The sequence below is a fragment of the Pseudorca crassidens genome, chromosome 13 (assembly GCF_039906515.1).
Source record: "Pseudorca crassidens isolate mPseCra1 chromosome 13, mPseCra1.hap1, whole genome shotgun sequence".
In the NCBI taxonomy this organism is placed as follows: domain Eukaryota; kingdom Metazoa; phylum Chordata; class Mammalia; order Artiodactyla; family Delphinidae; genus Pseudorca; species Pseudorca crassidens.
The window spans coordinates 51724254-51736554 of NC_090308.1; the positions used below are offsets into that span (position 1 = coordinate 51724254).

At 40.3% G+C, this 12301-nt stretch overlaps 1 protein-coding gene across 1 annotated transcript in view; it reads right to left on the reverse strand.

Annotated features, from left to right (window-relative positions):
• Positions 1-12301, reverse strand: part of CRYBG1 (crystallin beta-gamma domain containing 1) — a 61075-nt gene that overhangs the window by 4607 nt on the left and 44167 nt on the right. Inside the window, exons 13-20 of the mRNA XM_067702444.1 lie at positions 11604-11730; positions 11373-11405; positions 10325-10437; positions 8631-8760; positions 5296-5435; positions 3563-3686; positions 2744-2902; positions 920-1082 (exon numbers count right to left, since the gene is read on the reverse strand). Of these exons, the coding sequence (XP_067558545.1) occupies positions 920-1082; positions 2744-2902; positions 3563-3686; positions 5296-5435; positions 8631-8760; positions 10325-10437; positions 11373-11405; positions 11604-11730 (989 nt within the window). The remainder of the gene's footprint in view (positions 1-919; positions 1083-2743; positions 2903-3562; positions 3687-5295; positions 5436-8630; positions 8761-10324; positions 10438-11372; positions 11406-11603; positions 11731-12301) is intronic.

The window sequence follows — 12301 nt, forward strand, 5'->3', positions numbered from 1 at the left end:
CGAACATAACCACACTGGTTTCCTGATAGGGGACAGAAAGTCTCCATTAATAATTTGAAGCAAAATTACCCCATATGACATGAATAAAACACACCATCGTCATTTGCTTGTCTATAGCAACAAAGGTTCACTGAATTCCCATGTCTACTTGAGGTCAGTTTTTTTTGCTTTATGTTGTTTTAAAATTATCATCAGTAGTTCTCGTAGACAGGCAGCATGGGCATTACCTGGGAACTTGTTAGACATGCAGATTCTTGGGCCCTACCCCAGACCTACTGAATCAGAACCTCTGAGGGTGGAACCCAGCAATCTGTGTTTTTTAACAAGCCCTCCAGGGGATTCTCATGCAGATAAAGTTTGGAAACCCCTGGCCTAAATGTATTTGTTCTTCCCCAAGCACCATCAATCGGTTTGCTCTGGATTAACTTCACTGAACAAATGTTCAGTTGAAATCTTTTTGGCTATGTTGTTTGTTTTAATTCCTTTTCAGTCTTAGATCTTTACAATGAAAGTTTACATGCGTGTACCTGAGAATCATGAACTCTACAGACTGAGGTCATAGCCTTTTAACTTGTGAATTTTAGTCTAACATTGTTATAATAAATGGTTTAAAGTCGGCCCATGTCCAGATTCCACCTCAGCACTTAATGGGTGTGAGATTGTGGCCAAACTGATTAACTCCTCTGAGCCGCAGTATGGAGGCTGTAAAGTGGGGGGAGGAGGGATAACACAGGCCTCTTGGGGCTGCTGTGAAGATCACGTGAGATAACGTAGGTACAGTGTATAGCATTGAGGCTGGCACGTAGTAAGGGATCACTTGCTATTAATAATAGTACATGCATCATTTTCAAAAGTAAAGAAGAGCTTTTTAGTTAACTAAAGAAGACACAACAAAGAAAATAAAGGAAACGATCCTTACCTTTGATATCTAAAACTAAATGTGGCTTCAGCTTGCTATAGATCCTGCCGTCAGACTTCATGCTCCAGAACTGACTGTCGATGTTCTGTTCGAGTGCCAGGCCCAGTTTAGAGCCAGAGGTTACTAGGTTCCCCACGATGGTCAGGCAGCAGTCTTCTGCTATCTGCTCAGTGGAAAAGACAAGGTATCGTAGACATGGGTGGATATACATTCAGCTACCATTGTAAGCAATTTCCTGTGTGAGCTGATTTTTAAAGTTATCTTAGTTCCTAGCTTCATTTATACCCCACATGAGGAATTTCAGCTTTTAGCCATGGTAACTGGGATCAAACAAATATTTATGCCCTTCATTTCAGATAACCTGTGATAGAAAGTTCTCAATTCTTGTCCATTGTTAAGAGATTTATGCCCTTTGTGAGGCCCTCTGTCTTATAAGTAAGGGAAGCCTCCTTAGAACACTAAAAATGCCCATCATGATATTTCCCCCCAGAAATCACCATGATCTGAGGCTGGGTCTGTAGCTAATCTCCCTGATGTATCCACTCCACTCAGCCTGACCCTTCCGGAATATGACTGCATCTCTAATTTTGAAGGCTGCTGTAGCACTGAAGTTGCTAAAAGGGCATTTTATCATTTTAAAACTTGGAATTCCATTTACTGATTTGTCTTGTCTTCCCCTTCATGAGAAATGTCTAAAATTTTCTAAAAAGGCATGCTATCCAAGTATAAAAAGAGAAAACATAAATGCAGTAGAGTGTGTTCTAATGCAAAGATCTTATGGGTCCTTCTATGAAGTGAATCTACCCTTAATATAATATAAATAAGGTATGGTAGTCATGTTCATATGGCATTCACACACATTGCTATAGAAAATGCTTATGAAAAGTGTACTGTTCTACAATATATTGAGATAAAAGGATTGTGATAATCTAGGACACTTTCCTTTTTCTCACTGACCTACCAAATTCAAAGCTGTTAAAATAATATCACTGTAATGTTCATTAGAAATAATTGTTGAAAGATGCCATTTTCTTGAATTAAGATAATTCAAAGGCAGAAGCTTTTTCTATGCCTCTATATTAGTTACTTCTGTTTCTCATGCTATTTCTTCTATGCATGTCTAAATAGTACTTCTGTTTACTGAAAGGATGATTCTCCCTCAAGCACAACAGACCCAATTAACAAGTTGTACTTCCTTTCAGCAGGCCGTAATGCCTTCTGCTGACTCACAGGGCACCAGGATTAAAAAAATCAGGAGCAAACAGTCAAGCCCATAAAATCAAGGAGTTAAAATGAGTACGTACAATAGAAGTGTGAGCATCTCTCATAAAATCTTACAGCACTCAGCTTTTAAATGTGCATTGTGGAGGGAGTGATAGGAGGGAGATGGGCAATTTTCCATTTTACAACGTGTGACAATTAGGAAATGGACTGTGTTGTACACAGGGTGGTTATCTCTTCACGCTTCAACCTAGTCTGTGGGGTCCACCAAAATGGAAACAAACCAAGAGTGATCTGTGTTGATAATGATGGGGCTTATAAGTTTATTTCTATAACAAGTAGGTTAAGGAAAAAGGGGAGGGTAACACAGACACTTGCTTTTTCTATTACTGTATAAAAATCAAGTATAGATATAAAGATTCTATCTTGGATCAGTGCTAGATTTACCTCCCATTTGGTTCCTAGACAGGTTCTATCAGAACTAAGAAATAGTTTCATGAAAAACCTTCTAACTTATTTCTGAAAATGCTCCAGGAATCATGAAGTAGCATCTACTTGAGGAGAGATGCTATTATAGACCCTTGTCTAACCCAAAAAGCTCACCCTGCATTTGAAGCATCCTTCTTGATACATCCAAATCTGATCATCAGCACCGACATCCTCCATGACCTGTATTCTGAGAAGCTTCAGATCCTCTAAGTTTCCATTGGTTGACATGAATAACCCTGTTGCTTTGTTTCGAAGTCTGAAATAAATTCGTTTCTAGAAGACAAAACCCCAGCAATAGTCATATACAAGCTGTACTTCAGAAGCACTGAACAAGCATCAGTAGCAGGGGCAGAATCCCAGATGAGGCTGGATAAGGGAAAACTGCTACATCTGAGAGTTTCAGAGGCTTTAGGATTTTCTCAGTGAGGAGAGGCTGACAGAATTTCAAAGTGCCTGGGGCTGGGAGCCTGCCTATGGACAACCCAGGGCTTGGGACATACCAGGTTTTTTGTTTGTTTTGTTTTTTTTTTACAGTACGCGGGCCTCTCACTGTTGTGGCCTCTCCCATTGTGGAGCACAGGCTCCGGACGCGCAGGCTCAGCGGCCATGACTCACGGGCCCAGCCGCTCCGCGGCATGTGGGATCTTCCCGGACCGGGGCACGAACCCGTGTCCCCTGCATCGGCAGGCGGACTCTCAACCACTGCGCCACCAGGGAAGCCCCATACCAGGTTTTGATGTCAGGTGTAATAACATTTCTGAAAGCAGTCACAACCTTCTGGCACCAGAGACACAGCCGAAATTCAGAAATTCTCGGGGGTGGGGTGGGGGAGAGGCCAATTTCACACTTAAAATTGAAACTAAAAAGTTAATTACATTTACAAAAAAGATTTCAGAGAAGAGTCTATTCAAAGCATGTAAAAGAAGAAAGTACCTGAACAAAAGGTCGTAGAGAACCTATTTGGCGACAGCCACTGAATTCATACCAATTAGGCACTTCTGCTGGTGACAATAGGAACTGTCGACCCCTGTAATTGCCATATTCATAAGTAACCCATCTGGAAAACAAAAAGAGATAACCACAGTAAGTAGCAATATCCATTTCACAGTGGGCACCAATTATATTTTCAGAACACTTTGATTTTTAGACTGAGCTTTTTATTTTTATTTTTGGCTGCGTTGGGTCTTCATTGCTGTACTTGGGCTTTCTCTAGTTGCGGTGAGTGGGGGCTACTCTTCATTGCGGTGCACAGACTTCTTATTGTGGTGGCTTCTCTTGTTGCAGCATGCGGGCTTCAGCAGTTGTGGCTCATGGGCTCTAGAGCGCAGGCTCAGTAGTTGTGGCACACAGGCTTAGTTGCTCCATGGCACGTGGGATCTTCCTGGACCAGGGATCGAACCCATGTCCCCTGCATTGGCAGGCGGATTCTTAACCACTGCGCCACCAGGGAAGTACCTAGACCGAGCTTTTTATACTTTAAATATATGTTGGAGGATAAAAAAAGGAAACTACCTTATTATCAAAAACAGCTACAGCACCCATGTCTTGACAAATAGCAAATTCATGGTACATGAGTATTTATGCCCAAAAGTTCCACTCTTGAAGAGAAATAGGTAAGTTTTTTCTTCAATAGAGATAGTCTTTTAGCAGGACAGCCCAGTACTTCCTGTGAACTTTACATAAAACATCTTCAGTTGTAATAATAGACCTTTATTTAAATGGTTAATACTTGTAAAGTTCTTACACAGGGTGCTATATAAGGGTTAGATAAAAATAGATAATAAAGTTTTATTTAAAATGAGAGTAATCTTCCTCAATCCAGAGAACTACTAAAGATACTCAGGTCTCTTCCACACAGAGATGCTGGTACCCACACCTGAAGTCTGGGTTCCAGCGCAGACCAGCATGCAAGCAACACAGCAATCTTTCTCTCTGGTTGATGTATTACATCAAGGTTCTCTGTTTTTAACCCTGCAACTCTAAAATGTTATCATCGTAGTCATTTTATCATAAAAACAAAATATTAGTTTAAACCTGTTGGGAAAAAAAGTCATGCATAAAATTCTATCAATCACCCTAATAATCCGAATTTGTTTTTTAAATAGCTATAGTCCTCTCCACCATTTGATGCCTTCAAACTATACCTGCTGTTTCGGTGAGTGAAAGAAAAATACTTTTGTAAAAACACATTACATTGATAGTCCTTATTCATTTTTACATCTTAATTTCAAAATTATTCAAAGTTGAGAAAAATGTTCCCATGTTGACATTAAGTCATTTTGCCTATAACATCTGCTAGTCACTCCTAGCCGAAGGAAAATCCCAACCCTTACTCCAAAATCAAAGGACTTGGTCTTTCAAAAGGATAAGCAAAATCAGTTCTCTTTCCTACTTGCTAAGGAAGTGCTCAATTTATTGCAAAGCGTTCGCCTAGGAACTTTGAGAGTCCTTATCTTAAGTAAACTAAAAATCTGGATGAAGAGATGATGTCCCACACATGGCTCTTCCCAATAGGAAAAGTATACTGTGAGGGAACATAAATATTAACCCTTACAGAAAAAAAGGGGTTATACGTCAATTTGGTTAAGGTAACAGAGAAGAGAAATATGATCAAACTTAATTTTTAAAATCTATTTTATTGAATAAACAAGTAGGAACTCACTTACATGCCACCAATCACCTGAACAGAGCGTATGCGCGTGTTGAATCCTAGGGATTGGAGATTAACTATTTCTGTACTAAATTCAATCTTTTTTCCTTTGAAGTCTTCTCTTTCAAAAAGAATAATTGTTGGTTCAGACAATTCCTGTTTAGGAACAAAAATAATGTTCTGTTACTCATCCTTGATAGTAATTCGAACTTAACATGAAAATCACCTTGTTACAAGGACAAAGCAGAAGATCTGGCTGGACTTGGCCTGCTCATAAATTCCCTTTTCCAGCAACGTCTGGGTGGTTATATACTCCAAAGCTAAAGCAAGGAAGGATGGAGGGCAGAAAGTTTTTCCCTTACATAGAAAGGCAGGTAAATGTAAAGTATTATAAAATGGGGAACATATCCCAGGCATAAAGGAACAGGTATATATGCCTGGAATATCAATTCTAATGGACTTTATTTTCAACTTTTCTGTTTTCTATTGAGATAAGAAGGGGCTGGAAAGTCAAAGACATAAATGGCGAGGGGCGGGGGCTGTGGTGATCTTTGGGGGTCTAGTGGTAATCTGCCTAATAAAGGAAGCTTCCCCTTGTATGCATTTTCAGATGTCTTTTTGTTGTTGTTTTTAACTGTCAATAAGACAATGATTCTGTGTATCCCCAAACTTTCCTGTAGGAATAATTGTTAGGAGAGAAAAAATAGGATGGAAGCCCCAAGTTCAAGTCCACTGATTTTCAGAAAAATGAGAAGTTGGCAGCTTATGCTTGTTTTTCAGATTACAGACCCTTATGACCCTAGACTAAGCTCTGATGATAATAATCCTAAAATCATAAATGATACATGAAAAATTCCCTAACTTGCTTAAAGTTTTGTGGCAACGGTGTGACACCTTACTGCTTCATTTATGTGGATGTGCTCTGATGTGTAGAAAGATCTTGACCACTAAACAGAGCAGATCAGTGTGTAGACGTGTTCTATATGGTCTAGAAATTAGGTTATATAAACCATACAAGAAGGAAATGACAGAAACTGTGGTAGTATCACTACTTTGCACGTTCACTGCACTTTTCTGAGCTGGCATGCTAAAACGTTCCAAGCACTCTAATCTAGCGACAACAACCAAACGATTCTGAAGTACTAAGTCACAATTAAAATATACGTTCTTAATATGGGTAAAATATTCATTTCATCGTAATCAAAACTTAAAAGAACATCATCTGTAAATGTCAAAAGTGATGTGAGCATATATGCTAAGTTCTGCTTGAAGGGAGGCATTTGAAAGCTTTAAATCTAAAGTGGGTTTGTTTTTTTTAAATACTTGTAGGTTGCTTTTAGAATTCTAAGCAGGTTAAATATCAAATTTTTAGATATTTTATTATTTGTAAGCTAATGAATCTTACCACATCATTTTATGTTTCACTGCTACTCTTTTCACATCTCAAGGAAGGTCAACATTTTCGTTATTTGAACGGGCAGGAGGGGATGAGAAAAAGCCAACTCACATATGTTCCTTCTACCTTTAAAGCTAAAATCACCAACTACATATGTTTAAAGCTTTTTATGAGATATCAGCTACCAAAAACTAACAAATACTTCCCAAACTGTCAGATACACCCAGACTTTAACATCTGAACATTATCTTGCAGTATTGTTCTATCGAATACTGCTTTGTCTGCATTAAAATTAAAGATCTCTGGTCAAAAAGGAGCACTATAATCTGGATTGGCACATACATGAGAAACTGAGAAAAGTCATTTCATTGCAAATCTCTAAAACAACAGAGGAATAGATTTAAAAACTATAAGGAATTTCTGCAAATCAATAACAACAATGATGGGAAACTAAAGAGCTGGGCAAAGGATATAAATAGGCAATTCACTGAACAGAAAACCTAAATGACTAGTACGTATATGAGATCTCACCAACAGTGAAATGCAAACTAACACAACTTCTACCCCATTCTTTCAAACTGACAAAAGTCAGAATGTCAGAGAATACTCAATAATGGCCATGATGCTGAAAACGAACCCACATGCACTGCCAGCAACAGTGTAAAGTGGTGGAATTCGGCAGTACTTACTGAAGGTTGCATATTCACGCACGTGAGATCCAGTAAATCCACTCTTTGTTTTTGGCTGCACTGGGTCTTCGTTGCTGCCCACAGGCTTTCTCTAGTTGCGGCAAGCGGGGGCCACTCTTCATTGTGGTGGGCGTGTTTCTCATCGCGGTGTCTTCTCTTGTTGCAGAGCACAGGCTCTAGGCGCGCGGGCTCTAGAGCGCAGGCTTAGTAGTTGTGGCGCATGGGCTTAGTTGCTCTGCGGCATGTGGGATCTTCCCGGACCAGGGCTCGAACCCGTGTCCCCTGCACTGGCAGGCAGATTCTTAACCACTGTGCCACCAGGGAAGTCCCAATCCACTTTTTAATACGTATCCCCAAAAGATCCCAGGGTAATCCATTATGCTGTATGTACATCTAGTTAATGATTCCATATTGTAGATACATGTTACATCATGGGCGCCCATTAGAATCAATAACTAGATGTGCATACAGCATAACGGATGGCTCCCAAAAAATTTCATGTAAGGAGAGTTTTTATAACATGATGAGAACTATAGCATAATACTGTATATAAATTAAAAGGCTGTATACATATTTTTAAAAACATGTATTTTATAGGAATATCCAAGCTGTACTCCAAACACATTAGAATGGGTACCTCTAAAGGTAGAGGTATAGAAATAGGGCTCAGGGGGACTTCCCTGGTGGTCCAGTGGTAAAGAATCTGCCTTACAATGCAGGGGACACGGGTTCAATCCCTGGTCGGGGAACTAAGATCCCACATGGCGCGGGGCAGCTAAGCCAGCGCCCTGCAACTACTGAGCTCGGGCGCCTCGATGAGAGAGCCCGAGTGCCGCAAACTACAGAGCCCATGCGCCCTGGAGCCTGCACGCCACAACAAAAGATCCCGCATGCCTCAACAAAGATCCTGCAACTAAGACCCGATGCAGCCATAAATAAATTAATTAATTAATAATAAATAAATCTTAAAAAAAGAAATAGGGCTCAGGTGTGAAACGGAAAAAAACAAGACGGAAGGGCCTTGAACTAGCCCATGATTGTGCACTGTGCACCATGACTGACCCAACACTGCCCCTGAAGTCTGAGAAAACAGCAAACAGTTTACATTTTAAAGATCTGGAAAGAGACCAGGGTAGAAAGTTGTCCACGAAACTATTTTTTCTGCCTCCAACTTTGTCCTGAGTAAGCCTGCCTGCTGGTTCCCTTGCTCTGTCAGCTGTGTGACCATACATCTCTGTAACGCTGTATTCACCCTGAGATACTTACGACATCTACAAAACGAACAGACTTGAAAGTTGCTTCAGGCAGGCATCCCATTGCAGACAGCGAAGGATAGTGGCCTTCCTCCAACACGTACTGATTACCCGAGAAATTTTCTCCGTCATATGCAACCCAGCTATAGAGGAAAAACCACACACACACACGTAGAAAATGTAATCTGAGTCTTCCTAGTCAAGGAGTCTGAATTTAGAGGTAGCTGCCATACAATAAACACAACGCTTATGGCTAACAGTGTTCTCGCTGCAAAAATGTCTGGATATGTTTACTGCATTTCATCTTGTGGCAACCTAATATTCGTAAGTCATTTGGGAAATACAACTTTTTTCTCCATGAAATGATGAATGCTTTCACCTCTCCACCTACCAGCATTCCTTGCACCTCTCATGGTGCCACCATTCTCCCAGCCAAGGTGGTTCTGTCAAGCCCTTGAGTCTTCGAGTCTTTTCTGAACACTCCTTCAACCTTCAGAGCTAGTCAGTCACCTGGGTCTACTGCTTCCTCCCCAGATTTCTCCCTCACCCCTTTATCCTCATTTCCAACACCTCTGCACTGGGCCAGGAGTCAAGATACCACAGTGACTTAGACAAGTCACTTAGTCTCTCTAGCACTCAGCATTACTGACAAAATGGGGATTTATCATGCTTCCCTAGAGGAGGTGGGGGTCTTTTTGTTTTGTTTTTGTTTAACCCAACACATACTTATTGAGGAATAACTGTGTGTCAGGTATTTTTCCATTGCTGGGGATATAACAAGACAAAGTCCCTGGTATCTTGAAGTTTATACCCTAGTGAGCTGAGACGGACAATAAATGAATAACAAAAAAGTACATGCCTGGTAGTAATAAATAAAGCAGCATATGGGACAAAGAGAAACTAGGACAGAGGTGCAGGTATGTGCTAATAAACAGTGAAGCTTTATATAAATCTATGCATTTGAATGCAAAGCCGGTGCTCTTTCCACTTTGCATTGCCAAGTGGCATGATGGTGCTGTTTAGACCATGAAGAACTATATGATTAAAGGCATTACTACTACTACTGCTGCTACTGCTACTTATTATTATTCAACTTAATTCATCACCTTTTGCACAGATTGCTCCAAGGGTTTCCTGATCCGTTTCCCTGACTTTGAGCTCCTTGCCTTGCCCATCTTGTGTTTTCCTTTGGCATCCATCCAAATTCATATGCTCAGAAGAGTCATCACCTGAGCCCACCCTCCCTGTCCAAACTCACTTCCCCTCCCCCCTGTACAGAGCCCTCCCAGCTAGAGAGGGTGGTGTGCCCCTCATCAGCATCTCCACCCCAACCATGCACTTGCCTATCATGCAGAATGCCTGCCCTACTCCTACCCACCTGTAAAAAAAAAATCTATCTTGGGAGGTCCTTAGAGATGATCTAAAGTCCCTTTACAGATGACGGGAGAGGCCTAGAGAGCAGAGAACCTGGTCTGAGTCCCATTGCACAACGAGGTGGTGATCTTCAACTTCTCCCACCCACACTGATGTCCATGTCCTCTGCCGCCCAGCACTCAGTGCTCTGAAGTCCACTTCAGTACTCACACGGGCTTGTACTATGTGGTGGTCTCATAAGGTACCAGGCTCCTACAAGTGCATTTACTTGCTGATATGTGAATCCTGTTTTCCCCCACGCGTTGGGCTCTGCCAGTCCACTGTTTTGCTTACCTGCCTCCTAAAACTCTGCAAGACTTGGCAGAAAATGACTCATCAATTTGACTTGTTGTTTCTTCAAAACACTGACTGCGACCTTGAAACTGTGGTTCCGAAAACAAGTGAATCTTTGAAAAAGTAAACAGAAATACATAAAATTCTTTTCCTAAACACATTAACTCATTCAGCCTCTGAAATGATAACCAAACAGGACCTGCTAACTTTTGTTACTGTAAACTGGTATGAATTTTATAAAACCTTTAATTTTTTACTTCTACATTAATGATCAATTAGAAATACTTTGGCTGCACCATTCGTGATTGTTTAATTTCATTCAGAGACATCAAAGGACAGTCCAACAATAGAGGCAGCTTTCTACAGAACACCCTCTTGTAACAAGCTGCCAGGCATTTTAAAGCCTTACTGTGGCCAAAAGTAATTGTTCACAGTTCTAACATTTACAAGAAACTATATTTTGGAAACATGTGGTGCAGTTTTCCTCCCTCTCAATGGAAGCTACCTGCTGACTTATTAGACTCTTTTGTATGCCAATAAAGGAGGCTACAGTGGTGTTTGTGCCTCTGTAATTATGGCTCTCTGAACACTTCCATTAAAAAGTCTTTAACAAATTTAACACTTCAGTTGATACAGAGAGTCAGCATTCAAAAGGCTTAAGTGAGACACCATATAAAAGACACTATATAAAAAGCCTAATGCAGACACAGCAAATACGAAAATTCATTTTACTGTTTTCCACAATAACTATACGCTATTGTTTGAAATACTAATCCTAGTGTATTAATGTAAAACTCTGATCCACTGTAATGATATAAAAATTTAGCTTTACATAAGAACATTTTATAAGAAATATTTAGATATGGGTCAGTGCTATCAATTAAGCCTTACTGTAAACTTAAATTAATTTCAAAATATAGTTATGCTTTCAGGCACAAAAATGGGTAAAACTAACAATATGTTCCCAAATGTATGATGTTTTACACATAAATTCAGCTTTTTAACAGAAGGTTTCTAATTATGAATGATAGAATGTTTGTTAAGTTACCTGATTTTGTCTCCCTGGTCTGGTGAAAGAATCCTAAGAATGTTTAAAGAGAAGAGAAAAGGAAGTGAGTGGGGCAGACATCTCGCAAATTGTTCTGTGGGTCATTGACAATTACCATTAAAAACAATCTCAGGATAGTTTCTGTAGTTAAGTATTACATGAACCAGAAGCACACATTAAGGGCATCCAAAATTCAGTTAAATATTCTTAGAGAAAAATGTAACTCCTTACCAAACATATGGGTTGAACAGAAGAGATCTTACAATTTTTGCCTCCCCAGTCCTCAAAGCTGGTATAAAAGCCTTTATCCAGTATATACTGTTCTCCTGTGAAGTCAGGATTTTCATAGGCTACCCATCTAAAGAAACAAAAAACACTGACTTGTTATAGTTCATAGTTTACATTCACAATAAAACTATCACACCCAGGGCTTCCCTGGTGGCGCAGTGGTTGAGAATCTATCTGCCTGCCAATGCAGGGGACACGGGTTCGAGCCCTGGTCTGGGAAGATCCCACATGCCGCGGAGCAACTGGGCCCGTGAGCCACAATTACTGAGCCTGCGCGTCTGGAGCCTGTGCTCCACAGAGAACAAGAGAGGCAGCGATAGTGAGAGGCCCGCGCACGGCAATGAAGAGTGGCCCCAGCTTGCCACAACTAGAGAAAGCCCTCGCACAGAAACGAAGACCCAACACAGCCATAAATAAATAAATTAATTTTAAAAAATTTAAAAAAAAAGAAAAAAAACTATCACACCCATTTGGATAAATATACATTGTATAGCAACTTTCATTTGTTTTACTAATAAGTAATCGGAATAATTTTTCTGGTTCTCCATTGATCTTTTAGGAGCAGATAGATTTGTCTGTAGGACAAATCAAAGTGGCAAGTGAAAGGGTATCTTTACATGAACCTTTTGGTGTTCTTGCTT